The 26469-nt window shown below is 49.2% G+C and overlaps 2 protein-coding genes and 1 long non-coding RNA gene across 5 annotated transcripts in view; 2 read left to right on the forward strand and 1 right to left on the reverse strand.

Moving 5' to 3' along the window:
* The window catches only part of LOC102014402, a 23995-nt gene extending 20316 nt beyond the window's left edge, over window positions 1-3679 (reverse strand). The window contains exon 1 of the long non-coding RNA XR_262524.2: window positions 3590-3679. This is a non-coding gene — a long non-coding RNA (uncharacterized LOC102014402). The remainder of the gene's footprint in view (window positions 1-3589) is intronic.
* A 92-nt stretch (window positions 3680-3771) lies between these two features.
* Window positions 3772-16509, forward strand: Ubl7 (ubiquitin-like 7). 2 transcript variants are annotated; one of them, XM_005393556.2, is made up of 11 exons: window positions 3772-3865; window positions 5240-5452; window positions 6907-7026; window positions 10153-10235; window positions 10978-11062; window positions 11605-11662; window positions 12361-12494; window positions 12749-12798; window positions 13106-13273; window positions 13818-13940; window positions 16283-16509. In XM_005393556.2, the coding sequence occupies exons 2-11, from the start codon at window positions 5269-5271 to the stop codon at window positions 16418-16420; spliced, it is 1143 nt and encodes a 380-aa protein (XP_005393613.1). In that variant the 5' UTR covers window positions 3772-3865; window positions 5240-5268; the 3' UTR covers window positions 16421-16509. The 2 variants fall into 2 exon arrangements, with proteins under 2 accessions (XP_005393613.1, XP_005393614.1); XM_005393557.2 differs by having other exon boundaries at window positions 3850-4018.
* A 9793-nt stretch (window positions 16510-26302) lies between these two features.
* The window catches only part of Sema7a (semaphorin 7A, GPI membrane anchor (John Milton Hagen blood group)), a gene marked incomplete in the record, with an annotated part of 22816 nt that continues 22649 nt past the window's right edge, over window positions 26303-26469 (forward strand). For both annotated transcript variants that reach the window (XM_013519016.1, XM_005393558.2), the window contains 1 exon segment: window positions 26303-26469. In XM_013519016.1, coding sequence (XP_013374470.1) covers window positions 26348-26469 — 122 coding nt within the window.

Here is a 26469-nt window from a genome sequence, read left to right on the forward strand (position 1 = left end):
GTGGTGGCACATGCCTATAATCTCAGCACTTGGAGTATGAGCCAAGAGGATCATTGCAAATTCGAGACCAGTCTGGGCTACAAAGTGAGTTCAAGACCAGTCTGAAGGGCAGAGTGAGACCCTGTCTCAAAAAGACCAAAAAAAAAAAAAAAAAAAGAAAGAAAAAAATTCATATCTGTTGAATTTTTAGTTTCAGTGACAATATTTCTTTTAAAAGTTATTTTTCCTTGTTTTCAAATACAACTGTTTTTTATCATGTCTTTTTCATAAAGGCTTGTTATCTTCTTTAGTGTCTTTAATAAATTTTCTTTCTTACTGACTTCCTACTGTCTGACATATTTAGTGTTACTGACGCTTTTTTCTTTTTTTGTCTTTTGAGATAGGGTCTCGCTATGCAGTTCAGGCTGGCCTTCAACTCACTTTGTAGCCCAGGCTGGTCTCGAACTCGCAATGATCCTCCCGCCTAAGTCTCCCAAGTGCTGGGATTACAGGCATTCGCCACCACGCTCAGCATTACTAACACTCTTGTTTTTTCTCTTTTACAATGACTTATTTCCATGAGTATGTGCTAATTCTTGTGTGAAATCAGTTTGGCTTTCTTCTTTCCTGTCAGAGTTTTGGTAGTTTTGCTCCAAAGAGGATTTATATTTGTTTTGCCAAGAGCCCCAAGACCAATTTTGAACATTTCTGGACAATCTTGGAAAGTCCACCCTTAAACTTACACAAAGCACAAGCTTGAGATTTCCCATTCACGGTGAACACAATTCTTTTCACACACTTCCCTTCCTCTGCCCTCCCCTTACAGCCAAGTGGAGAACTTTCCCTCTGTCCTTGTGCTGATGTATGATTTAAAAAAAATTTTTTTGTAGTCTGCCTTTTTACTTAGGCTGCAAATATTTTCATACAGAAGTCAATTTCACCCTCTGAGAAGCCTTATGCATTGGTGTTAAAATAAAAACCCCCAAGAAAGATTTCCAGGATCAAAGATCTTTCTGGGAAGGTGCTTAACAGTTATCAAGCTGAATACTGTATTTTCAGTTCCTCCATTTCTGGCAATTGAGAATTTCCTGTTTCTCTTTTAATTTCAGCTACATAATTTTCAGTATTTGAGTTTTTTGGGGTTTTTTTTGAGACAGGGTCTCACTATGTGGTTCAGGCTGGTTTCGAACTCACGGTGACCCTCTTGCCCCAGCCTCCTGAGTGCTGGGATTACAGGTGTGCACCACCGTGCCTGGCCTAAGTGTATTATTTTATATCTCATTTGTGTTTGTAGCAGGAGTAGTTATAAATAATTTTCATTGGCTATCATGCCAGACCCAGAAATCCTCATGTTGATTTTAATTTTCTCAGGGGGGGCAGAGGCAGCTGACTTTACTGGGGGCCATGGCCTGGCTGGTATCACTCAAAGGTCACACACTTGATCTTGAAGTCACCATCAGCTGCCAAGTAGTTGATGGCCTCCAGGTTGAAATACTTGGGGAATCTGAATTGGTGTCTATCCGCACCAGCTGTCTGAGGACTTCACCCTCATGTTGATTTTGATTTTATAAGCTTAATAAATGTCATTTTTAAAATAAAATGCTTTTTTTGAAACATGACCTTGCTTTGTAGTTTAGGCTGGCCTTGAACTTACTATGTAGCCTAAGCTGACCTTAAAGTCACAGCATTCTCCTACCACAGCCTCCCCAGTGCTAGGATTATAGGTGTACATTTACACCCAGGAAAATGTCCATTCTTATAATTTATTTTCCAACAGTTACTGGCAAACCAAATAATCTCTTGAAAGTTTAATAAGTGATTATCCAGCACTTTCTCAGAGAGGGCTGATAAGAATATTAATGTGTACAAATGTGAACTGGCAGGATGGGGCCTGTACACTTTTCTTCTCACTAAAGTACGTTTGTTTTGTGTCCAGGGTTTTAATTTTCTCTAGGACCTGAACTTTGGCTCAGAGAACAGCATCTATTTGCTAATTTGGTTTCCAAAGAATCTGTTTGGCTGGTCCTGGATTTTCCCTGTATGCATCCTCATGTATAACTTCTCTTCACAATATTTCTGAAATTTTATGATTGAGAATTTAGAAAGGCTTATCCCTTCTCTTTGGGATTAAAGGCTACAGCAAGACAGTAGTGTTTTTTCTTTTTATTTTGACAATAGTGTTTGTAAATAACTTTAGCCTCAATTATCCATTCAACATACATTTATTGCTAACCTACTATGTACCAACCCGGTGAACTGCTGCAGTTAAAGTGGACAAGATAGTCATAGCCTATTCCTCCATGGAGATTATGATGAAATCAATTAAAACAAGAAATTCATGAACATCTCTTATAGTGATTGCCAAACTTTTAGAGACTAAGTGCCCAAATTGCAACCCAAAACCCATGTATTTATCGCATAATGCCAACACTGCAATTAAATCTGAATGCTCAGCTGCTGGAGTGATGCTGGGGTGTCTTGGTTTGCATGCCAAAAGAGGGCTGTGTGCCCACTGCCACACACATGCGGTAGGTTTGCTACCACTAATCTAGTACATTAGGTTTTACTTTGAGAAAGAGACAGTGTTCCTGGCTTCTCTAGCAGGCGCTTAAAGCACAATATTAAACAAAGATTAATGAAACAATGAAATATGGGGTTGATGTGCAAGCAGCTTAGTAAACAGGAAAGAGCCTGTGGGTTGGATAGTTAGGAAGAACTCCTGAAAGAGGGAACTACCTCTAAAGATGGGTAGCATGGGGGGAGGGGGCTTAGGACTAGGGACCACCATGAAGAGCATGCGCTTAAGTGAGAGAGCATTGCAGACAGTGAGACACTGTAGGCCTCCCTCCCCCAATTTATGAGGAGAGTGGTACCTAGCCTCCTCCCAGACTGTCTGTCTGGTCTCAAAGCAAACTATTCTGCTCAATTAAAGCCCTAGTCCCAGGCCCTACAATATAATGTTCAAGAATTCAGTTTACACATTCAGTTTACACAGCTATCTACAACATTGTGCACACATCTGTGTGCACAGGATCAGCCTTTGATTGATCACCTTTCTTTTTATGATCAACTTTTTTTTTTTCTTCACTTTCCAGTTCAGGCTGGCCTCAAACTCATGGTGATCTTCTTGCCTCAGCCTCCCGACAGGCATGCGCCACCACTTTTGGCAGCCTCGATATTCACTTTTTTTTCGCTTATTGCTTTCCTTAGTTCTTTGAACTTATTTCTTGAGCAAAGCCCAACAGTAGTTCCTCTAACATAATCCAAGTTGAGCCATGCAGAACTTTTCAATCATCTACATGATGCTGTTTCTCTTTGCGAGTTCAGTGGAAAGTCCCCTCCCCAAACCGATTCTACCAATGATTTTTCTGTAAATCCCGCCTAGTTGCAAGTTCAGGCCAGGGTGTGTCAGGAACCCGATTTTGCAATGCAAGCACCCGACTTTTGCAGCTGGCCTGCTATACCCCTACAAGTAGGTCCCCTGCGCCCTCGGGCCGGGAACCCTGCAGTGGGCGTCCTCTCAGAATCAACAGGCTTTGTCGATACTCAGGAGAGTGCGGGGGTCACGCGTGTTTACTGCTTTTCAAAAACCCACATTAAGCCCCTCTACCTCAATTCGTGCCTTGTCAGAGTGACAGGAAGGACGCTTTCTAGCAAAAACTCCACGAAACCCTGGCGCCGGAGACTTCAAACACCTCAGGAGCCACGCCTCTTTGGAACCGGAAGCAGGGCAGGGCCTTTTATATCTGTGTTGTCTATAGGAGGCGGGATCGCAACAGAAACTTCAACTCCCAGAGTGCAGCGCGACTTTTCCTGTTTCCGGCGAGAGGGCCAGAGGGAGTGTTTACACCGGCGGCTCAGCGGCCGGCTTCCTTCCACGGGACGGGTGAGGGCGCTGGGCCCCTGCTGGCACGAGCTCGGCGTTGGTCCTGGGTGGACTAGATAACTGCTCCCACAGGAGAGGTGGGATCGTCACCAGATAGTGTTCCTTCCCCCGCCAGTAGCTATCTACAACATTGGGCCGAGGGACTTCATCTTTGTGAGTCTTGATTTCCTCACCTGTAAACTGTGGATGATCATACCTGCCCCAGGGAACAGTTGTGAGGAGTGAGTGAGATTGGTGTACGAGAGGGCCGACTCCTTCCTTATTTTGAACCTGGAGGCCGGCGATACTTCGAGATTGCCTTAAAGTCTGCTGATCAGACTCAGCGTTTTCTTTTCCTCTTTCCTACCAAAGCCCTCTTTCGAAGCAATGATGATGATGACTTTAACAAGGAGTTGCCTGCAAGACTCTTTAACCCTCGGAGTTTTCTGACTTATTTTCTGGGCACCCATATATGCCAGGCTTGGGGACAACAAAGACGAAAAATTCTAGTCTTTTTCTTTCAAGAATTGGGGACATGTGGGAGGGTGCTGGTGGGAATCTGAGAAATACACATATGTATAGCTTTGTTTTAGAACGATGCCAAAAAGGTTTTTGTTTGTTTTTAAACTGTGTGTGTAGCCATTTTGCAGTGAGGGATAGAGCTTGTTGAAAGAACAGGGGGAAAAGGGGGCATAGGAGGTTGTATTTGTGTTTGTCTTGGTAGGACTTTGCTGAGAAGCCTAAAAGGAAGCGAACTGGTATGCAAAGTCAGGATTTGAGCCGAGGTGTAAGATGGGGGAGAGCTTTGTTATGAATGGAGAAGTAGTGAGGTGTATTACCCGCTGGGGAGTGGGGCAGAGCCAGGCTCAGTTGGGGAGGAGAAGTGACAGCAGCAGACCTAATTTTGTAGGGTAGACTGTACAGTTTAGATTTATTCATAGAGATGGTTTGGAGCCATTGGAGAGGTTGTAAGCAGAGAAGTTTCATGATCAGATTTATTTTAAAATGATGAATTGGATGGCAGCATAGATCTTTGCTACATAGAGAGGCAAGAAAGGCTTGTTATAAACCTGTTATAATAGTTAAGAATTGAACAAATCCGAAATAAGGAACATATAGAAGGAAGAGCATCAGGTAATCTCACTTGAACCTCACAACATTCCTATCAGGTTGGATGGTAGTTTATTTTCACGTTAAAGATGAAGAAACTGAGGCCCAAAGAGCTCATTTCCTGAATAAAAAGAGCAGACATCAGATTCTAGTTCTGGCCTCCTGCTGTTGCATCTGGTGCTTCTCTAACAGTGTCACACTAAATTGTCTCATTCAGACCTTTGATGAGTGGGAGTGGAGTAGGATGGTGGTCTGTCCAATTACTAAGCCTTTATTCTTCCACAGGGAGAAAGAGAGAGCGCGAAAGAGAGAGGATGTCTCTCTCAGACTGGCATCTGGCAGTGAACCTGGCTGACCAGCCACTTGCCCCTAAATCTATTCTTCAGTTGCCAGAGACAGAACTGGGAGAGTACTCATTAGGGAACTATAGCATTTCATTTCTGAAGCAGCTTATTGCTGGCAAACTCCAGGAATCTGTTCCAGACCCAGAGCTGATTGGTAAGTCTCTGTGTGCTGGTTTTGGACTGCTACTTTGATCTCTTTTGGGGGAAGATACTTCTGGAATTACAAAAGTAAATTAAAGGCTTCAGATTTGTTGTTTCACAATGCTAACATTCCGGCGAAGTGAGTGTTGAACAAGAAGCACAATTCATACAATGAAATTATTAGTTGCCATTTCAGTCCTGTGTGACTATTTTATCACAATGAACTACTTTTTTTTTCGTCTTTTTGAGACAGGGTCTCGATATGCAGTTCAGGCTGGCCTTGAACTCACTTTATAGCCCAGGCTGGTCTCAACTTAGCAATGATCCTCCTGCCTTAGCCTCCCGAGTGTTGGGATTACAGGCATGTGCTGCCACATCGGCACAGTGAGTTACTTTATCACAGTAGATGAACTGCTTTATCACAAAGTTCCTAAACTATGAGATTTTTGAATTCTCTGAAAGTACAAAAATTTGGCCAAGAAAGGAGCTCTTGATCAAAGAAGCTCCTCAGTAATCCCTTAAGTCTTAAGGCATGATTATAAGGATTTTTTTTTAAAATTGGTTAATTAGAGGGAAGGCAGAAAGAAGGAAATGAAGATGAAGATGGTAAGGGCATTCCAAGAGGAGGAAGGAGGAATTTAAGCATAATATAATTAAATTATACTATTGATGTAGTTCATAGTAGCTAAGGGTTCCAACTGATGAAGAAGTTTCCCTCTGTCATACCTGGTTTGGGTTTATCCTTATTTGTTGTATTTTCATTTGTTTAAGTTGAGCAGTGTCCATAGTGTTAAGCTCGAGATCTCTTCTGTGGATGGAGTCTGTATAACTTCATTTTATTTATTTATCTGTGTATTTATTTTTGCCTTTTTTTTTTGGTACCTGGAATTGAACTTAGGACCTTGTGCTTGCCAGGCAGGCGCTTATGCCCCTGAGCTATATGCCTGGCCTCTATTTTTGGTTTTTTGAAGACAAGATCTCATTAGGTAGCCCAGGCTGGCCTTGAACTTGCAGCGATTCTCCTGCCTCCACCTCCTGAGTGCTGGGACTAAAGGCATGCACCACCATGCTCAGCCTAACTTCATTTTATGAATTTATCTTCCTTCTTTCTCTTTTTTTTTTTTTTTTTTTTGAGATAGGGTTTCGCTCTGTAGTTCAGGCTAGCTTTGAACTCATTATGTAGCCCACACTGTAGCCCAAAGTGTAACTCACTGTGTGGCTTTGAACTTGAGGTAGTCAACCTGTCTCAGCCTCCTGAGTGCTAGGATTACAGGCATGCACCACCACACCCACCATTTTGCAAATTTATACTTGCTAACAATTGTTAGAATTTATTGTTTAAATAAAAGAATCTTTTAAAGCTTATGTCATTCTTCAGCTGTCTGTCCAATCAAAAGAAAGTTCTCAGGGACAGAAACCATCTACATTGTTTTGAGAAACAAAATATAAATGGACAATTCTTTTTAGATCTGATCTACTGTGGCCGGAAGCTAAAAGATGACCAGACACTTGACTTCTATGGCATTCAGCCAGGGTCCACAGTCCACGTTCTGCGCAAGTCCTGGCCTGAGCCTGATCAGAAACCAGGTAAATGAGGGCTGACCCTTTGTCGGACTGGTAGAGCTTCTGTCATCTGAAAGGGAAGAGTCTGGGTGTTCTTGAGGCATGGGCCTAGGTGGAACCCGGGGGATTTACCAGGGGTGATGCTGATAGGGGCTATCTTTATTATTTAATGGATTATACCACATTGATAAACAGAGTCCAATTGTGACTTCGTTACTGCCAGTACCACTAATAGTAGGAGATACATTTCTGTTTTTTAGATTCATTACCCACTGTTTTCTAATGGGATGAGGAATATGTGTCTATTTAAACTCTTTATTTCTCAATGAACTTTGTATCCTTTTGTTATGGTTGTTTTTCTCCTTAGAAAGTAGCTGGAAATTTCTGGTGCTCCTCTAATGATATACAGTAGTTTGTTCTCTTTTGAGCAAATCCTCTTACCAACTGCCTTGGGGTGATTTGTTCAATCAGCTAACTTCCTGATGTAGTGGTAATTTATTTTCCAGGAACTATTCCAAGAGCATTAATGTAGCTCTTGGTGAAAATGTATAAAACCTTCAGAGCCTTTATGATTTATTAATAGAAAGGGCTGATGGACTTCATAATTTAAATTTTGCATTTATGTTTTCAAGTCTTCACCAAGGATAGAACTAAGCTATGTAAAAAGATACTAGCTCTTGTTAAACTGACATTTTGATATATTTTTATAATGTTTGTGATTGCTGTGACTAGTTATCCTCTGAAATTTACCATCTTTTTAATTCTAAACATGAAGGACAAAAGTATTGTCTCTTTTTATCTTGATGGGAAATGGGACAGGGAAAAGATAGCCCCTGACATGCAAGAGTTGGCTTGGTATTCACAGCCAGGCCTTGGACTCCTTTGGGGGAACATGCACAGTTGCATAGGTCACCAACATTAGACAAGGACGTTCTGAGACTATCATGGATCAAGACAAGATTAGCTCCCTATCACTTCTGAGTAGAGACCCAAATCTGTACATCGTCCTAGCCACAAATTATCAAGGACCTTCTCTCCTGGCTCCTTACAGTGCTGCTGCTTTACTAAGTACAGGTTTCACCTTGCTTTGGTTTTCCTTCAATAATTATTACAAAAAAATCCTAAAATCACCCCCATTTTTTGACAGCATCCAAACCAGAGCCAAGCCCCACTTTCCTCCAGATCGTACAGCCAAAGCTCAAATTCTATTCCCTCTCTCTAGTGTCTTCTTATTGAGATGCCCCGAGTTCCCTGTGGTGTCATTCTCCTCTGTTTACTGAGCAGCAAGGCCAGTTCGCAGCGGAGCAGGTGTGTCCGTTGGCTCTTGGGCTGCAGGGCTCTGACAGGAGGAAAGGAACATTCATGGCTCCTGTGGGCCAGGTGTTTTCAGTATCTCACATAACCATGATAGTGGCTCTGCAGTGTAGGTAACAGTATTCACATCACAGAGATGAAGAGAAAGAGTTGGAAAGCTATTTATTCAAGGTCACCTTCTTAGGAATGAATGCAGGAGCTAGGATTTGGACCTAGGTTTTCCTGGCTCAGGAGCCCATGTGCTTTCCACCGGGCTGGCTCCCTCCCACTCCCAAATTGTACACTTGGCTCAGAGTCGTTACAGAGGTGCCCAGTCCTCTTAACTGATTGCCAGCTTAGGCTCTTTACAGTCCTTTTCCTCTCATCTTCTGCCTGGAGATTTATTTTTGAAACAAATGGACTTTTTATTGGAAGAGGTGAAAACAAACTTTTTGGTCGGAAAGGAAATTGTTTTGTGGCAGTACTTCAGGTATTTTAATCTTTGGCACTCTTCTTTCAAAAGGAAGCACAGTTTTTGTTCTCCCATGATAGAGACAGGAGAGCCCGTAGGAGGAGAACCTGTCAGCTCTGAATCCCTCTGGTGGTTGTCTGAGGGTTACAGATCCTGTCAGGCTCTCCATTTAGCCTGCTAGTTTTTACGTGCTCTGAGCTCCAGCCACAACAAAGCGACTCACTGTTCCTTCAGAGTACCACGTTCTTCTGCCTTGCCGTCATACCTGTTCTCCCCTAGGCTTGGACCCCCGCCACACACAGTCTACCTTAGGTACCCCTCGAAGCTGGCTTCTTCTAGGAGGCAGCAGTGGCTCCTAGCCCTCCCCCAGGGGTGTCTCAAACCCTAGTTGGCATCCACATCCCTGCTGGGGCCTCAGTGTGGTATTTGGTAATTGTAAGTTTGTGTTTGACTTAGTTGGGTTTCTCCTACTGCCCCAAGATTTCCTTGGTCGCAGAGATTTTTGGTTGTTGTTAAAGGGTAAGAAAATTTATTGGAAAATAGAAATAGCTCCTGAGAGACAGGAGGGGTCCAAATGGATTGCCTGGCAGAGATTCTTATTTTCCACATTCCTGTGGTTTACCCAAAGCCAGGCGCAGGGTAATTGACGAATGGATACTTACGATGGCTGTTTTCAAAAGAGATAGCCCTCATGATTAGGGCTATAGGTGAGGACATGACTGTTCCACTGAACTCCAGAAGTAGAGTACAATTTGCCCTGGGAATGGTGCTCTCCAAAGCCAGGCAATATCCTCTGTATAAGCACAAATGGCTGGCCTGGTGAGGACAACCACACTTTAAAAAGTGTGACCCAAGCTGAGTGTGGTGGTGCATAGCTGTAATCCCAGTACTTGAGGGGCTGAGGCAGGAGGATTGCCTTGAGTTTGAAGCCAGCCTGGGCTGTGAGTTCAAGGCCAGCCTGAACTACAAAGCAGGACCCTGTCTTTCAAAATAAATAAATAAATAAGTAAGTAAATAAACAAACAAATAAATAAATAAAGAAGATGGCTTGTAGCAAGCCTGTTTTCTGCATAAGAGTCTGCTGAGTTGATTGTCTCCCTCCTTTTCAAATGTAAGAAGTCTTGGATTCCTGCAGTGGGATGTTGGTCAGAACAGGTTCTCCTCTGCTGGAACTTGAATTTGTTTATCTACTGATGATACTTAAAAGGCGGTGCTGTTTTCACCTCTATGGCACAGTGGGTTTTTCTGACTAGGCACTCAGATTCTTAAAGGGTGGTGGAAGGAGGGAATGTGCAGACTACGGCACATGCTGAAATGATGCTGTCACATCCGGGGCAAGGACAGGGCCTGGGCTGCTGGGTAACTCTGAGTATCTTGTCCCCCAGAACCTGTGGACAAAGTAGCTGCACAGAGGGAGTTCCGGGTGCTGCACACTGCCTTGCACAGCAGCTCCTCCTACAGGGAAGCGGTGAGTGTGTGCTGTGGTCGCAGGAGAGGGTGTGAATGCTGGTGTGGAGTGGGATCCTGGAGCCCATTGCCAGTGTAACCAGGAATTCCTCTGAGAGTTTCTGCCATGTCTTTGGGCCTCCATAGAGCCCTGTCTTCTCTAAAGAACCTGTTTTGGCCAGGCATTGGATCAGCAATCATTAGATTCTTTCTAATGATGGTGATCACCCTCTCCTTACACTGGCCTCATGAAAGGACTGTGGAGGATCCACACACTGTTTCTGCCTGGTCTCATTCTTTGATTTCAGCTGAGCTGCCTGCCTACCAACCCTTAGCATAGATTTCCTCCATGGACAAGTGGGCTGATGTCTTTCTATCAGAGAGTTGACAGGCAATGTTAATACAGCTGTGAACTTCCTAGTATGTGTGAATGTGAAACAGTAATTGTATAGCGATTGAAAAGAGCTTGGGGGACCTGGTGAAACCTTTGTTGTTGGGCTTGTAATGAGAGCTTGTATTTTGGAAGTATTAGAAAGGACCACAGAGGTTGGAGCTTTACCATGTCTTTTTTAAAAAATTCTTTGTTTCCCTTCCGGTAAGCCTTGATCTCATAACAAAAAGGCTCATCTGTTTCTGGGGCTGGTTTTCCATTGTGGTGATAGATATGCAGGCATTTAGAGGGCAGAGCCCTGCAGCAGAGGGTGGGCATCTGATGTGTGCATGGAGCTGGTTGCAGTGCTCAGCCCTCCTTGCTTCTCCTGCAGGTCTTTAAGATGCTCAGCAATAAGGAGTCTCTGGACCAGATCATTGTGGCCACCCCAGGCCTCAGTAGCGACCCCATTGCTTTAGGTAAGTGCAGGGGAGGATTTGAGGAAAAGGAGTTGGAAAAGGAGAAAGCAAGAGAAGGCAGTGACCCTAACGAGACTCTGACTATCTTTTAAAGAATCATTGGTCCTACAGGAAAAGGGAGAATAATCAAGATGTGTCACATTCCCAGCCCTAAACGCTCTCAGTCCTCCAGAGTGATAATGGCCTAAGTAACTTCCTAAGTGAGGTGTGAGAGTACCAAGTGAGGGTGAGGTTAGCCTGAATCCCAGCAGTCAGGGAAGCCTTCCTGCACACGCTGATGGCGAAGGGAAGAAACCAGAGATGCAGAAGAGACAGGCATGGGTTGCTCAGTCTGTGACTTCAATGCAGGGGAGGTGGGCAGCAGGGAGCATCTCCTTTGGGACAAGGTGGAGAGTACTTGGGTTGTGCTGCTTGGGGCTTTGTTTCCACTGCTTCTCACCAGGGCTGGTTTGGGTTCTCTTGAGCTGGTTGCTCAGAGTCTTAAAGTCCTTCTGGATCTGGCCAAATTTCTGTTCTCTGAGGGTATCCCAGTTCACTTTCAGGGGTTCTCCAGGACAAGGATCTCTTCTCTGTCTTTGCTGATCCCAATATGCTGGATACGTAAGTATAGCCATCAGTGAAGTGCACCTTCTCTCGCTTCATGCAGTTAAGCCAGAATCCTAATTGTCCCCTTAGATTCTGCCCTTGGAGCCTGTCCTCAGTCTATCACTTGGATCTGCCTTCTAAATATGTCAGGCAGTGAGGAGGATCAAGGGATCACGGGTAATGGCAAAGCCCCAGGGCAGGGGCATGCAAAGGCTCAGGATGCAGCATCCTTCTGAGGGAGAGGGGCCTCCTGCCAGGTAATATGGATTTTGTTCAGTAGATGTTAGAGAGCCTTGGAAGGATTCTAAGCTGGGAAAAGGAGAAGCAGGTGAGCAGGTTCATAAAACATTAGCACTGCTATATCCCCTTACCTTGCAAGTGAAGAAAAAAGCCCTATCCTGGGGGGAGGAGGGCAAGGGTGCCAGCATGATAGGGATGGCATCTAGATCAGATGTTGAATGCTGAACCTACCAGGCTAGTGCTTCCCATCATGCCTTGCTGGAGGTGACAGGGAGAATCTGCACTGGATCCCAGAAATTGAGAGTCTTGCTGCCATTGCTGTGGGCAGATTTGCAGGACAAAGCTTCCTGAGAGAAGATGCTGAAGATTGAGGGGTTTCAGGGCTGGCATAAGCTACTTGTCCTGAGGGAGCACCCAGAACTGTCACGGCCAGGGTGCTCTTTCCTTCTTAGTCACCGTTGGGTTTCTTCTAGATTGGTGCCTGCTCACCCAGCCCTGGTCAATGCCATCATCCTGGTTCTGCACTCAGTAGCAGGCAGCACCCCAATGCCTGGTGCTGACGCCTCTTCACGGAGCATGCCTTCCAGCTCCTACCGGGATATGCCAGGTAAGGCCCAGAGGAGCGGATGTGGGCCCCTCAGGAGCTGGTAGTGCCCGGGTTTGCTGTGCTCAGCAGCTATGTATAGCGTTGGCAGAGGGCGTTCCTTGGGAGCGCTCAGTTTGAGTCAGGAAGTGCATCTGTCCTGTAATTTTCCGAGGGGAGTGATGAAATATGAATTTGGAGAGTAACTGGAGCTGAGATCTGGAGCTGCGCCTGTGCCTTTCTGTTCTTCCTCCTGAAATCTGTTCACTCTCCTCCAGGTGGCTTCCTGTTTGAAGGGCTCTCGGATGATGAGGAAGACTTTCACCCAGTAAGTGGCCTGGCCGCCTGCCCTCTGGGGACATGCTGCTGGACACGAGCCCCTCCCTGAGATGTGCCATTCTCAAGGCTGGGAGGTGGTCTGAGGCCAGTGGCGGCAAGCCTATAGCACATGTGCCGCAGCAGGCTGTTCGTATCATTGAAAGCTCTAAAAAGCTCGACATCACTGTCCTATGCCTTTTGATGCCAACACCGTGTCCTACTCTTGCTTTCCTATATTCCTAATGGAACTTCTCTTCCTGGAGTGGGTGGGGTTCCTTTGTATCACCTCCCTGATTCTGGATGCCTTTCTTCCCCAGAGCACCCGATCTACACCCTCTAGCAGCACCCCTAGCTCCCGCCCAGCGTCCCTGGGGTACAGCGGAGCTGCTGGGCCCAGGCCCATCACCCAGAGCGAGCTGGCCACTGCCTTAGCCCTAGCCAGCACCCCAGAGAGCAGCTCTCACACACCGACTCCTGGCACCCAGGTATGGGGAGAGGGCTGGGAACCTCAAGGCAGCCCCCAGGGAGAAGCTCCTGGTAGTAGACAGATTTGTTTTCCTGACCCCAGTGTGAGATCTGCTTTGAGCTGAGCCCTGGGGGGATTTCTTCCTGAAGTTCAGGAGGCTTCCCCCTTCGCTTGCCTTTAGGCAGAAGTAAGGGGATTAGGACAGGTTTGGTTGGATAGTTCAGAAGAACCTCCCCTTATGTGATATGCCATCCCTCATCCCTGATGGACTAGATGTCACTGGCTCCCTGGTGGCGAGTCACCCCAGCTTCTGAGGTCATCTCCCATGGTAATCTGTTTCTGTTAGTAGGTTAAGGGCTCAGGGTCTGTTTTCTTGGAGCAGAGGAGAATGGAACCTTTCCTGTCCACCTAGATATCTCTTAGGTGCCTCTGTGTGGTTGTCTCATGAGGGGCTCTGTGGGAGGTGGTAGTTGGGTGACCCAGGAGCACTGCTGGATGATGTGGCTATCTGTTGTGGGATAGCAGTGGCTCTGAGGGTGGCACTGACTACTGTTTTTCTGTAGGGCCATTCCTCAGGCACCTCACCAATGTCCTCTGGAGTCCAGTCAGGGACACCCATCACCAACGATCTCTTCAGCCAAGCCCTCCAGCATGCCCTACAGGCCTCTGGGCAGCCCAACCTGCAGGTCAGTCTTTCCACTTCCTGTTTCTGGTTGCCATCTCATTACTTAGCATGCCAGACCTCTCTTGCACTCCAGAGGTCCTTCTCACTGGTCATGCTTTCCTCTAGGGACAGTGGGGGCAATGGCAGTGTGACAGGTAAGGGGTGTCCCAGCAGGGGCAGTTGTACTTCTGGTTTCTGATCCTGCCTCCTAGTGACCATATTCCAGTTCCCTTGACTGCCTGGCCTAGATCCTCATGGCGGTTTCAATCAGTACGCACTAAAAAGTACTCAGTCTGGGTGCAGATGCCACTGTCCTCTTCCCTGCCATGGAGGGCACCAGGCAGGTATAGAACTGAGGTGCAACAAGACCCACTGCTTGATGTACAGGCCTAGGCCGGACAGAACCTTTCTGAGCACATAGTGTTGAGGAAGTCATCAGAGAATTGGTTAGAGGTTAGCCAGGCAGGGAACAGGTTGGTAGTTGGGAGGGGATAGTTTCCAAGCAGAGGCAACTACCTGTCTGAGCACCTGTGTGTCCACACATCTGTGATGTACTCTTGTTTAGAAGGTCCTGAGATGGAGTCAAAGGAAGGGAGAGCAGAAGCCTCAGGCTTGAATGCCAACCAAAGATTAGACTTGGTCTGGCAGTCACCAGGGAGGGGAAGGTCACTGTAGCAGCTAGTGAAAGATCTAAAGTGTTAGCATTTTATCCCGGGTCTCCATTCATGGGCTCTTTGCTTTATGTGGGCCTCCTTTACTCCTCGCAGTGAGCCTGTTGTGGGAGGGCCATTCCTGCCGCTTGTCCAGCTCACAGAGCCGTGAGGTGGCAGGGATAGCACTGAGCCTGTGTGCTTTCCATATCCCATGTGGCCCTCACGGACATTGCGGGGAGTGGAGGCGAGACACACGGACAGCTTGTCTTCTCCACTTCCGCCTTCCCCACGAGATGCCTGTTCACTTGGCTGTGCAGCACAGAGTTTTCCTTGGCTCTGCCTGGCTGTCAGATGAGTGCGAGTTGATACGTGCTTTCTTTCAGCCCTGCACAGTCTTACCCTGCCGGCCTCTCTGCATTTGCATCCTTCCCTGCTGCCTTCTCCTTTCCATGTGTGAACTCACTGTTTTCCCTAAGTTGTATACTTAAGGATGTTAATAAGCTAGGAAAGTCCTAGAAGAAAATGTGGATGAATTTCTTGAAATCCTTTATGAGAAAAGGCCTTTTGTGGCTGAAACTCAGAACCCAGAAGCCATTAAATAAGAGTTATGAATGTTGACTGTATAAAAGTAAACATCTCTGGATGTGGTGATGCACGCCTGTAATCCCAGCACTCAGGAGGCTGAGGCAGGAGGATCACCATGAGTTTGAGGCCAGCCTGGGCTACATAGTAAGTTCAAGACCAGCCTGGACTACACAGAAAGTAAACATACTTGCTTGGCAAACCAAGCCCAAACAACAGCAAAGTCTAAGCAAAGTATAAAAGCTAGCAATAAACTGAGGAGGGCCTATAGCACATGTCACATGAAGGACAACATCTAAATGTGTAGATTCTGGAACTAAGACCAGTAGCGCCATAGAAAAATGGGCGAGGAAAGTGAGCGGACTACTTAAAAGGAAATACAGGGGGGTGTTAAACCATATAATTCCTAGCAATCCCATTTCTTGGAATTTGTCTGGAGATGTTTGTGTCTATAGAAGATGGCATTTTTACAGCGTTGGTCATCACAGCATTGTTTGTAATAGAAGAGACTGGAAAAAGCCCAGTGTTGCTAGATTTAAGGTTATCCGTGGGTTGGAATATTATATGATTATTAAAAAGGTCTTTATTCTACCGGCATGGGAAGATCTCCAGGGTAGATTGGATATGTTAGAAAAATAAAGCAGAGTAGGGGTGGATGTGGGACAGTGGTATAAGAAAAGGGTAAATGTGGAACTATGTGTTTCTATTTCCTCAAAGGAAATAATACTGGTTATCTGGGGTAGGGGTGGGAGTACGTGCCAGGCTTTTCAATACCCATCATGTTAAAAAAACAAAACTAGTTTTAAAATTTAATCCTTCTTCCATTTATATGTGTGTGTGTGTGTGTGTGTGTGTGTGTGTGTGTACAGAGAGCAGAAAGAGCAATTTAATCTTTCAGAATTTAGACCTTGAGTAATTTATGCATTCTCTTTTGATCTTTTTTACTGTGAACGCTCTGTTCTTTTCAATCTCAAGTCTATCTTTTCATCTTCCTAAGTAAGTCCCTGCGCTGTGGACCTCCACACCAGCGACCTTGCAAAGGTCCCCTGTTCTTTCTCCTCTGACAGCTCCACGAGGTGAGTCTTCATCCATGCCCCAGCTGACAGCCTCTGCCTCCTTGTCTCCACAGAGCCAGTGGCAGCCCCAGCTGCAGCAGCTGCGAGACATGGGCATCCAGGACGACGAGCTGAGCCTGCGGGCCCTGCAGGCCACTGGAGGGGACATCCAAGCTGCCCTGGAGCTCATCTTTGCTGGAGGCGCCCCATGAGCCCCCTGTTCCTCTTGTTTCACTGGTGGGGGGTGCCCCATGAAGGTGCCTCCACGTCTCCTCCCCAATACACCCGATGTTTAACTCTGCTGCTTTGTCCAGTGCTTGGCCTTTCTGGTACTCTGAGCTGGTGGAGGCAGTGGGCAAGCAGGGTGTACGGTCTTGGGGGCAGGGTTGGTTCTGGCTTGGGATGGAGGATTTTAGACCCGTGTCATGAGATGCTGTGTGACACCCACGCTCACCTCTGCGACAGGTGTCCTAGGGTAACCCTTGTATGTTTCAGTGCTTTAGGGTTCACCTACCTTAGGATGTGTCCAGGGCTGAAGCAGGCTGCTGCTCAGTATTCAGGGTGGCCACTGCAGTGGTCAGGAGAGGCTCGGGCTTCTGAGTTGCCCCCAGTCCAGGGGGTAGCCAGGTGGACTTTCAAGGAGAGCAGAAAAACCTGCCAAGAATCTCCTTGTCCCTGCTCTGGCCTTGACTTACCAAGCATCCTTGGCAGCCTATTCTGTAAAGATGCCAGAATCCTGGCCCTAGAACTGTGCGAGGAGGCCGGGCCCTCTCTGTCCTGAACAAACAAATACAAGAGCAGTTAAATAACAGTGCTGACACCAACATACACACGGCTGAGCTTTAATACAGAAGAAAGGGCATCAGACCCCCAGATGCTACCCCCTCCACTTGTGCCCTTCCCCCTTGGCACACATTCTCTATGACATCCTAGCCATGGCACCTTGAGCAAACGGTTCTCATGTTCCTTGAGTACTTTGTTAGGGAAAAACTCCTTCCCCTCTGCTAGTGCTTGGTTTATCTGGGAACTAGCCCAGGTGGGAAGGAGCTCCGAGGTCCCTTCCTGCCCTGGTCTTGCTGTCCGTAGTCATGGCCGTTTAGTCTTTGCTGGTCTCCTCTTAGGACCGAAGGCTCCACCTGTAAGGACAGTCTGTGTGTCCTGAACTCTTTCCCAGAGAACTTGCCCCTTAATCGCCCTCCTGCTCTGGGGAGCCACACAGGATAAGCCTGCTCCCTCCTCTGCATCGGGGGGCTGCAGTTCCTGGCAGAGAGTGGTGGTGATTCACTTCCTGTGACCTGCCCTCCTGTCTTGGTCCCCAGCATACCCTGTTTTCTTCTGTGGATGACTGGTTTTCTGCTTATTCTTAAAGGAAGTGCTTCCAAGAACCCACTCTTCCTCATGGGTCCTGAACACCCCACCATTCTTTGTCTCCTCCAGAAAATTGCAAAAGTCTCTGCACACTTCCTTTGCAGTCCTGGATTGATGTTGAGAGGTGTTTGCCTTGGCCCAGAATTCTCCAGCCTCTGGGTTCCAGGCCTCTGTGCCTCGGTGGTCTGTGTGGAGCCCAGCTGCCTTGTGGTTGAGAGCACAGACCAAGAATCTCTGTCTTTGAACCCAGTGTCTCGTTCATTTGTGGTGGAGACAAAGACTAGTTCCGTCCTCATGGGACTGCGGCGATCAAACTGGGCTGAGAGCCCTTCCTGTCCCCATGATCTGGTCCCTATGACCCAGACTGCCTAGAGCTGGTTCCACCCTGTGCCAACTCTTGCCCTGCCCCTGAGGCCCTTGAGAGTGCCTGGGCTCCCGAGTCACCACCCTGCTGTGGGGCAGAACATTTGGGTTACCCTGCCCTATAACCATAGCCAACCTCCGTACCCATTGTACCGCTTCCCAGAATCAAGCCGTCCGCAGTTCCCTTTCCCTTCTTTGTCAGCTCTTTCCTCCGGGGGCTGGCACACTGGCTGTGCTTCCTGTGGCCACATTTTGAGGAGTGTGTGTTGGGTTTGATAAGTGCCCCACTGGGACTGGGACTTTCCATGGGCTAAGGACTCTCCTCACTGACCCTTCCATGCTTCCACCAAACACTGATCCTCTGCATCAGGTAAACATGGCAGTGGCCCAGCTCTCAGCGCCCTGTTGGTAAACAAGCAAACACGTTCACATGAAAGCCAAGGAGAATGGGCCAGGCAAGTCCAGGGGCTGTGACTCGGAAAGGAGCTCACTTAAGGCATGTGTGATGAGAAGGTGCTTGGAGAAAGAGGCAACAGAGCTGAGATGGAAAGAAAAATCTAACAGGGCGGTACATGGCTGAACAGCTGGGGGAAGGGAGAGATGTGACTGCTGCAGCCCAGTGTTTGGGTGAATAGCGAGGCAGGACCATGTAAAGAGTTTGGGTAAGCCTTGAAGACCACAGGGTGTCAAAATTGTAGTCAGGGGAGAGAGGCAGCTTTGGACATTAGAAATTGAGGTAGTGATGCCCATAGACCACATGGAGGGTTAACCTGGCACTGGCAGCAGAGAAGGAGCAGACTGGGAGAGCAGCTTCAGGGGTTAAGGTCGATCCCTTTTTTTTTCTTTTTTTTTTTTTAGGCAGGGTCTTACTATGCAGCTCAGGCTGGCCTCAAACTCACAGCAGTCCTGCCTGAGCCTCTCAAGTGCTGGGATTACATGCATGCGCCACCACATTCAGCTAGGGTTGATACCTATGTTTGAATGTGCACTGTTATCCCCACTGAACAGGAGATACCAAGGTTAATCCTCTCCACAGTGTGTGATTAGGAAGGGACAGCTAGAAACTCAGGTCCGTCTGACTTTAAAGCTGGTGCTTTTCCTCCAGCTGCCCTTGACCTTGGGTGAATTGGAGATGAGGGCTCAGCAGGCTGAGGTGCTCTGGTTTTATCTGAGGAGCAGAGAGCACCTCTAGAATGGCTTAGGCAGGGCCCGGGGGAGAAGACCTGCGTGTGAGATAATCTGACAGCTGCGTGGAGGCTGGATTTGTGGGAAGTGAGACTGAGGGTGGGCGACCAGTTAGGAGGCTCGCGTCTCCAGATGGGACATGGGGGGCAGGGCGCTCAACCAGAACTGTGGCAGGAGAGCTGGGCGGAGGGGAGGTGTGAAGGACAGACTCTATCTGGGGGCGAGGAGGAGGGAAGAGGCAGGATGCGAGTGGGTAGATGGCAGTGCGGCAGGAATAAGGAACTAGGGTTAGGATTTGGAATGCACCACCAGTTTGGGGCTTGGTGAGTTTGAGGTGCTGACAGACCGCTAGGCGTGAAGTCCTGTAGTGGATGTCCCCGGGCTGTGATAGTGATCAGGAAGTTTTAAGTTCAAGGCTGGGCTTGCATTATGAAAGAAGGCAATATGACTTTTCAGGGAAAAGCAGAGGAAAAAGGGTAATCACTAAGGAGTTAGGTGTTACAGGAAACAGTAAATGGTAGGAGACGTGGAAGTGGGCAGCGTCTGCTGCTTCTGGGAAGGTGGGAGCCAGGGTTACCAAAGCAGAGGAAGTGGAAGGAACTGGATGAGGAAGGCATGGTCAAGGGTGTTACACACCACAGACACACCTGGTAACAGAGGGCTGACCTGGTGCTGTGGTGACCTTTGGAGGTGTCGCAGTGGAGCCAGAGCCAGCTTGCAGGGGTTGAGGGTTGAATGTGTGGGGCACAGCCGAGGGGGAGGGCAGAGAAGCCTGGGGACCTTGCTGGTGGGGGAGAGGGCAGCACTGGAGGAGAGATGGGATTGAGCGAGTGAGTGTGTGCGGTTCAGCAGAGGTGAAGTTGGAATTGATGACGAGAACTTTTCTAGGAAGCTAAGGGGAAAAAAAAGGCCCCAAAATAGAATATGCAAATATGCAGAGATGGGTGAGTTTTCTGAACAGATCCCTTCTCCTGATATAACTCAAATTTGGCTGGGCTGACATGGGCTGGGCTGGCACAGCTTGCTGGGCACATGGGCCCAGGTTCTGCTCCTCGCCTCAGCCCCATCTGGCCTGGGCCCCAGACCAAGCTCCCAGATCCCTACCCTGAGGTGGCATCTTGTTTCCTCTGCCACGGGCCTTGGCAGCAAATGTTTGCTAAGGCCGATTGGGGTGTTATTCGCACCTCCTCTGTTCCCCAGATTCCCCAACAGGTTGGGCCCCCTTTGGGCCTGAGCTGGCTTCAGGTCAGCTCAGCAGCGCCTTAACCCCTGCCATTTCCCTGGCCACAGCCCTAGCTTGCTCCCATAGGCCCAAAAGTGCTGGAAACAATTCAGCTTCCTCTGCTTGAAATGCCTTTTGCAGCGCCCCCTGAACTGGCCTGTGCTACCTTTGGCAACCCTGGCTAACAGCAGTGCGGTACAATAGTGCTCATTTATCAGGCACCCTCTCTGTGCCAGGCATTGAGCTCAGCACCACACACGCCATCTCAGTTGATCCTCATAGCAGTCCTGAGGACATGTTATTATTCCCCGGTGTGGTGAGTGCTTCCTATTAGGAGATGTGGCCTTTTGGGGCTTGGATGAGAGTGCGTCCGCCACGATTCCCATCAGTGCCCCCACCTGGGGCCCTGCATCTGCCTGGCAGGCCTGGAAGTCACTCAGTGGCTGAAGAGTCTGCAAACCACTCTTCCTGGAAGTGGCAGCTCCGGTCTTAGAGGGCAATTAGGCTTCTAAGTCAGACTGACCAAGGTTTAAATTGCTTCCCACAGATGACCTAACTTCTTGGAGCCCCACTGTGGATACTGACACTGTGTATATCAGAGGCACCAGGCATTCAGAGCTGGGCTGGGGAACGTCCTAGAAGGAGTTAGGGCCTGGACAACGAGGCAGCCCTGTCAAGACAAGAGCAGGCCGAAACCAAGGTCTTGAGGTGGCCAAGACAAAATGGCTCTGATGTAACATGGGGTCTCACTTCTCCTGGGCCCAGATTCAAACTCAGGATCCTGAGCATCCAGAGACCCAAGTGATGAATGAGAATTGGCCCAAGGATGACCCTGAGCTGAAATCAATAGGATATCACAGCCAGGTATTCCAACCAGCTAAGGTGATGCCTTTGGAAGTGCTGGAATCAGGCACAAGGAAGCCAGTCTTCAGTTCTGTCGCTCGGCCTCTACCCTGGCATTGTGTTGTGATGTAAAGGCCAATCTTAGAAATAGAAAAACACAAACTAGACCACTTAGCACCTGGAGAGGTTTAGAAGTTTGTTAAGTGATCATCAATCAATAATTAAAGACCCCAAAGAAAGCCTTGAGAGAGCTGTGAGGACTGGGGCTGTCTATCCTGAAAAACAGAACAATTTTAAAGAGGTAGGAGCTGTAAAGCCCTGAAGGGCAGATTTAGGACCACTGTTTGGGAGGGGGCAGTCAGGGAGCCCAGGGAGGGAGTGCACTGTTATGGGGTAAGGGTGGAGGATGTAAGCAGACACCACGTGGCTGCCACAGAGCTGTGAGGAGGGGCTCCTGGGTGGGACTGAGCATCTTCTGAGAGCCACTTCCAGTCCCAAGAAGGGAGGTTCTTAGATCATTGTTTTCCTGAGAGAAAGTGAACTCTTCCTAGGTGAGCACTCTCTGAAGTGGCTTCAGCAGTCCCAAGGGACACATCAGAGCTGGGTGGGTCCAGGTACACCTTTTACCCTGTGAAGAGCCTTTTAAAAGCATATTTAATTCAGTGTACCAGTGAGGAGGAAATGCAGAAGATAATTGTGAAAGCTTTGTGTGTCTCTGGTCTAGAGAGGAGATAGATGAGGACAGCTGCTGCTTGCACTCCTCTTTCCTTCTTTATTTGTTTTTTTGCTTTTGTTTTTGTTTTTCTCCGGTACCAGGAACCGAACTCAAGACCTTAGGCTTGCCAGGCAGGCGCTTTGTCGCTGAGCTAAATCCCCAGCCCCCTTTATTTGTTTTTTGTTTTTTGAGTCAGAATCTCACTTTGTCATTCAGGCTGACCTTAAACTTGTGGCAATCCTTCACCTCAGCCTCCTGAGTCTTGGGGTTACAGGCATGTGCCTCCGTGCCTGATAGTGCTCCTCTTTCTCATTTTGTAAACAAACAAAAAGAGGCCTGGCCTGGGGCAGAGCTTTGCCTAACTCGAATCAGTGGCCAAGCTGGGGCTGGACTTTTGGCCTCCCAGTTGCATCTAGTCAGGAGACTGTGTTGGTCTGAGCTTCCTTGTGACTGCCATGCGATCCTGCTCTGCCCCCAGGCCTCGGGCACTGAGAATAGAGGCTCAGAGAGGGATGTGGGGCTGGGGTAGGGGTGAGGGAGGAGTTTATCTCAAAACTTTGGGAATACAGTAACGTCTTCTATCCAAGATCTGGCTGTTTAGAGTGAACACCAGGTGGCGCTGCCACTACAGGCACTGAGCAACGTAGTGCGCTGAGACTGGGGCTAAGCAGGCTGGGACCGCCGGACTCTCAGGTTTCAGGCAGCTGAGTGCCCTGGTGGGAGCATAGAGTGTGGTCTGTCATGTTACGTGCCTGGCCAACCTGCGATCTCAGCACTTTAGCGCCAATAAAGCACTTGGACTAACTGGAACAGGGAACGGAGATACTGATGGGAAGTGTTAACCCGGCCAGGGACAGTGGTGACAAAGGACGTTGTGCTGGTGCCTGGGAGCGAGTCACAGGACTGGCCTCAGTGAGCACATGGTGTTTTGGGGTCGCACATGTGTACAACCTTTTTTTATTTGAACATATGCATCCTAACTTTTGCATGATTCCCTCCTCTTCTTTTTTTTGAGGCAGAGTCTCACTATGCAATTCAGACCAGCCTTCAGCTCACTTTGTAGCCCAGGCTGGCCTCAAACCCGCATCAGTCCTCCTGCCTCAGCCTCCTGAGTGCTGGGATTACAGGATGTGCCACCATGCCTGGCTTCCTCATGTTTTAAAATGGGGAGTTTCAATAAAGACTCAAGTTTCAGTGTCTCTTGACAAGTCAGACTGCCTGTCACTCTTGGGTGTACCTCTTACTGGCCCCCATCAGCTGGAGCTGAGTAGCGCTGCCCTGTAAAAGTGTCCCGTGCCCCAGCCCACCCGCTTACTCATTATCATGGCCTGCCTGTCTCTCTGCCGCCTGCGGTGGGGGGATGATGGGAGGAGTAGGATTTGCTGCTGTCAGCAGCAGAGCCGGATGGCCACCAGGCTCTGAGGCCTTACAGCAGGGGTGGAGTCCAGCATGATGGGACTCCTCTGGGAGCTGCTAGCAATCACCCAAATTGGGATTCTTGGACCATTATGCCTATGTGGGTGAGCACATGTGTGTACCTCGTGGAATCCTTGTATTCCCATAGGCCTCTGCTTTGGGGTGGGTCACTGCTGGGGAGGCTGGGGGTAGCCATGGAATCTGGGCTGGGCAGAGGCAGAGAAAGATGGGGAACTGAAGAATGAAGTGAGGAGCTCTCCTTGGGACACTGGGGTGGACACCTAGGGCCTCTGCTGTGTCAGGGCCATGAACTCTGGTCTGGTGTGCCATTTCCTTGATTCCCCAAGGACCCGGTTTGTGTTTGGTTGTAACTTTGCTGCCCACTGGGCTCCAAAGTGACCTCTTCAGGGTGTTTTTCTTATAGCTAGAAGCTCCTGCATCATTTCTTTCTCCCACCTTCCTCTCACCTCCCCTCAATATGGACTCAGACCTGTCAGCATCCATGCTGGTTGCTTCCTCTGCTGGTTCATCTCCCATCACTGAAGCAGGCAGGGCCTTGTCACCACCTGTGCCTTCCTGATTTGACCTCCCCGTGCTGCTGGAGGCAGGAAAGTTAGTGCCCAAACACTGGTGCTTGTGATGCCTGTACCTTTTTATTGACCCATAGTCTAGCTGCCTCTCCCTCCGCAGACCTGCTACCTTAAACCGTGCACCCTGTCCTCACCTCACCTGGCTGCCATCTGGCCCTGGCCCCAGGTTGGCTAGCCTGGGGAGAAGATGGTCTTCAGTTCTATTCCCTCTCATGCCAAGTCCCAACCTGGAAAAATAGTCTTTGACATCTACCCCCATATCCATCTGCTTCTCTGTTATGCGAGAGGTTGAGCCCAGCCTTGGCCTGCCCTTCTGTCCAGCTTCTAGTGACCTGGGCCTGCCTGAGTCATTATGAGGATCACTGGGACCCAGACTCCAGCCATAGCCAAGGCAGCAGTGCAAGGGTGCTTGCCCTGAGGGAACTTAATGGTGTGGGCCCAGGGAGACCACCTGAGTTTTCATCCCAGCCCTACTTCCAGCAGGCAGGTGATCCTGGGCACATCTTATCCACTATCTGTGCCCCAGTTTCCTCATTTGTGAAGGGAGGTGAGGAATAGCTGTCTCCTAAGATTGTGAAGATTGAGTTAAAATAAGGCTATGAAATGCACATAGCACATAGTAAAGGCAATGCTAGCAATCATTACTGGACTCAGAAAACCCAGGCTCCCATCTTGGTTCCGTTGTTTAGCAACTGACCTTGGGCAGGTCCTCGTCTTTCCTGTGCTTCAGTTTCTGAAGCAGAGTTCTGCTTTCTCCCTCCAGGAGGGAGAGAACATGGGCCAGGCAGCAATGATGGAGGTGGAAGTGGGTTGCCTTTTGCCAGTTGCTGCGTGCATGGGTAATGTTTTTATTTTGAACTCGTTTGAATTCTTAGTCCTTAAAGGAGGGATGGTAATTTCGTAATGTGCTTAAGAGAAGACATGAGGCCATACCTGTCCAGCAGGTGAGGCCCTGGGCTGCAGAATGAATGCTGTCTCCGAGGCCCTGCTGCTGACTTCAGGGTCATGGGCTTAGGTGGGGCCGAGGGAAGAGCTATTAGGCTCTCTGCAGAGAGCTGGGACGGTGTGACCTAAGACATCATGAAGCTGGTGGCCCCACCCAGGGCTGAGAACATAGCTCTGCACTATCTCCAGCCCTGCACTGTCTCTGGAGGCTTCTTGGGCCCACCTTCTTAGCCTACTGGGTAACCTGGGGCTGTCATGAAAGAAGCAGGGGACAGCTATAACTAAACTAAACTCTGGTAGCAAACTTTCCTGGTCACAGAGCAGAGTGGGGCTGAGGCCAGGGCATCCTGCCCAGCGTCTGCTGGTGTCAGCAGTGCAGCAATCACGTCTGGGTCTGTGAGTTCTGAAGGTCGAACCTGCATTCATCTCTTCTACTATTCTACCTCCTCTGCATGTGCTATGTAAGGGCTTTCTGCCCTGGGTGGGTCACCTGGGCAAGGCTCCCTCAGGCACAGCAGAGGTGGCAGTCCCAGCCTCTGGCCTTTTTACAAAGGGCAGCCACGTGGCCCTGACAGGATGAGCTAAGGACAGCACTGCTTGGGATGCTCAGGTGACAGAGACTGGGCCTGGCTCCCAGGGAGTCACTTGGGGTCATCTGCTTGTCTGGTGGTGAGGACCTAGCTACCCCTGGACATACGGCTCCTCAAACCGCTTTGACCCTGCTGCCCTGAAGGGGGTCTTGGGGACGCAGAATGCTCCCTCCTTTCTACTTGGGGAAGGGGACTTCCTAATTATATCCCCCTTGGCTCACATGGAAATGAGTTTGGATTTTCTGAGCGCACACCAGCTGGCTGGGGGGAGGCAGCCCAGAAGGCTGCTGGCTGGGGAAGAGAGGAGAAAGGAGAGGGAGGGGAGGGAGCCAGGCCAAGATGAAAAATTCCCAGTGTTCTCACCAGCAGAGCAGTAATGGGGCGCTGCGTGCTCCCTGTACACCGTCACTGGTTCCCCAGCCCCAGCACATGGGGAGAGCACCTTGCTCCCCGGGTAGTCTCAGGAAGGAGTTGTGTCCCCCAGGCAAGCTCGGCCTCCGAAAACTACGGCTCCCGGACCACAGCGAGGTCGCGCAGTTAGACCCCCTCTGTGTCCCCGGAGAAGTCCACCTCGACTTCTAGGCCGCGTCTTTGCCTGATGGGGAAGTGGAACGGAGGCTCAGAAGGGACGGGCCTGCCGCTGGGGGCCAAGGGCGCTTGTTCGCAGCCGGCTTCCCTCCGTGGAGTTGCCCGGGAGCAGGCGGCAAAGGATCCCCCCACTGGCCGCCCCCACCGGCCGCCCCCACCTTTCGCGCTTCGGACACCCAGCCAAACCTAGAGGGACTGGGGAGGGGGGGCGGGGGGCGGGGTCAGGCGTCGGCTCCGCCCCTGGCGCTCAGCTCAGCCTGCGGCCGGGCGCTGGCTCAGTCTCGACTGCTGCCGCTGTCGCTTCGGGCTGCGGGATGACGCCTCCTCCTCCCGGACGTGCAGCCCCCAGCGCACCGCGCGCCCGCGTCTCCAGCCCGCCGGCCGGGTGCGGGCTCCTGCTGCGGTTCTTGCTGCAGCTGTGCGCGGCGGCCGCCGC

This window comes from Chinchilla lanigera, unplaced genomic scaffold, assembly GCF_000276665.1.
Source record: "Chinchilla lanigera isolate Chin_1 unplaced genomic scaffold, ChiLan1.0 scaffold00049, whole genome shotgun sequence".
In the NCBI taxonomy this organism is placed as follows: Eukaryota; Metazoa; Chordata; class Mammalia; order Rodentia; family Chinchillidae; genus Chinchilla; species Chinchilla lanigera.

Bases quoted from the DNA above. Each gene is read 5' to 3' on its own strand.
- Ubl7 (XM_005393556.2), top strand. From the start codon at position 5,269: ATGTCTCTCTCAGACTGGCATCTGGCAGTGAACCTGGCTGACCAGCCA. The intron at 5,453-6,906 runs GTAAGTCTCTGT...AATTCTTTTTAG, and splicing joins TCCAGACCCAGAGCTGATTG to ATCTGATCTACTGTGGCCGG. The intron at 13,274-13,817 runs GTATGGGGAGAG...GTTTTTCTGTAG, and splicing joins CACCGACTCCTGGCACCCAG to GGCCATTCCTCAGGCACCTC.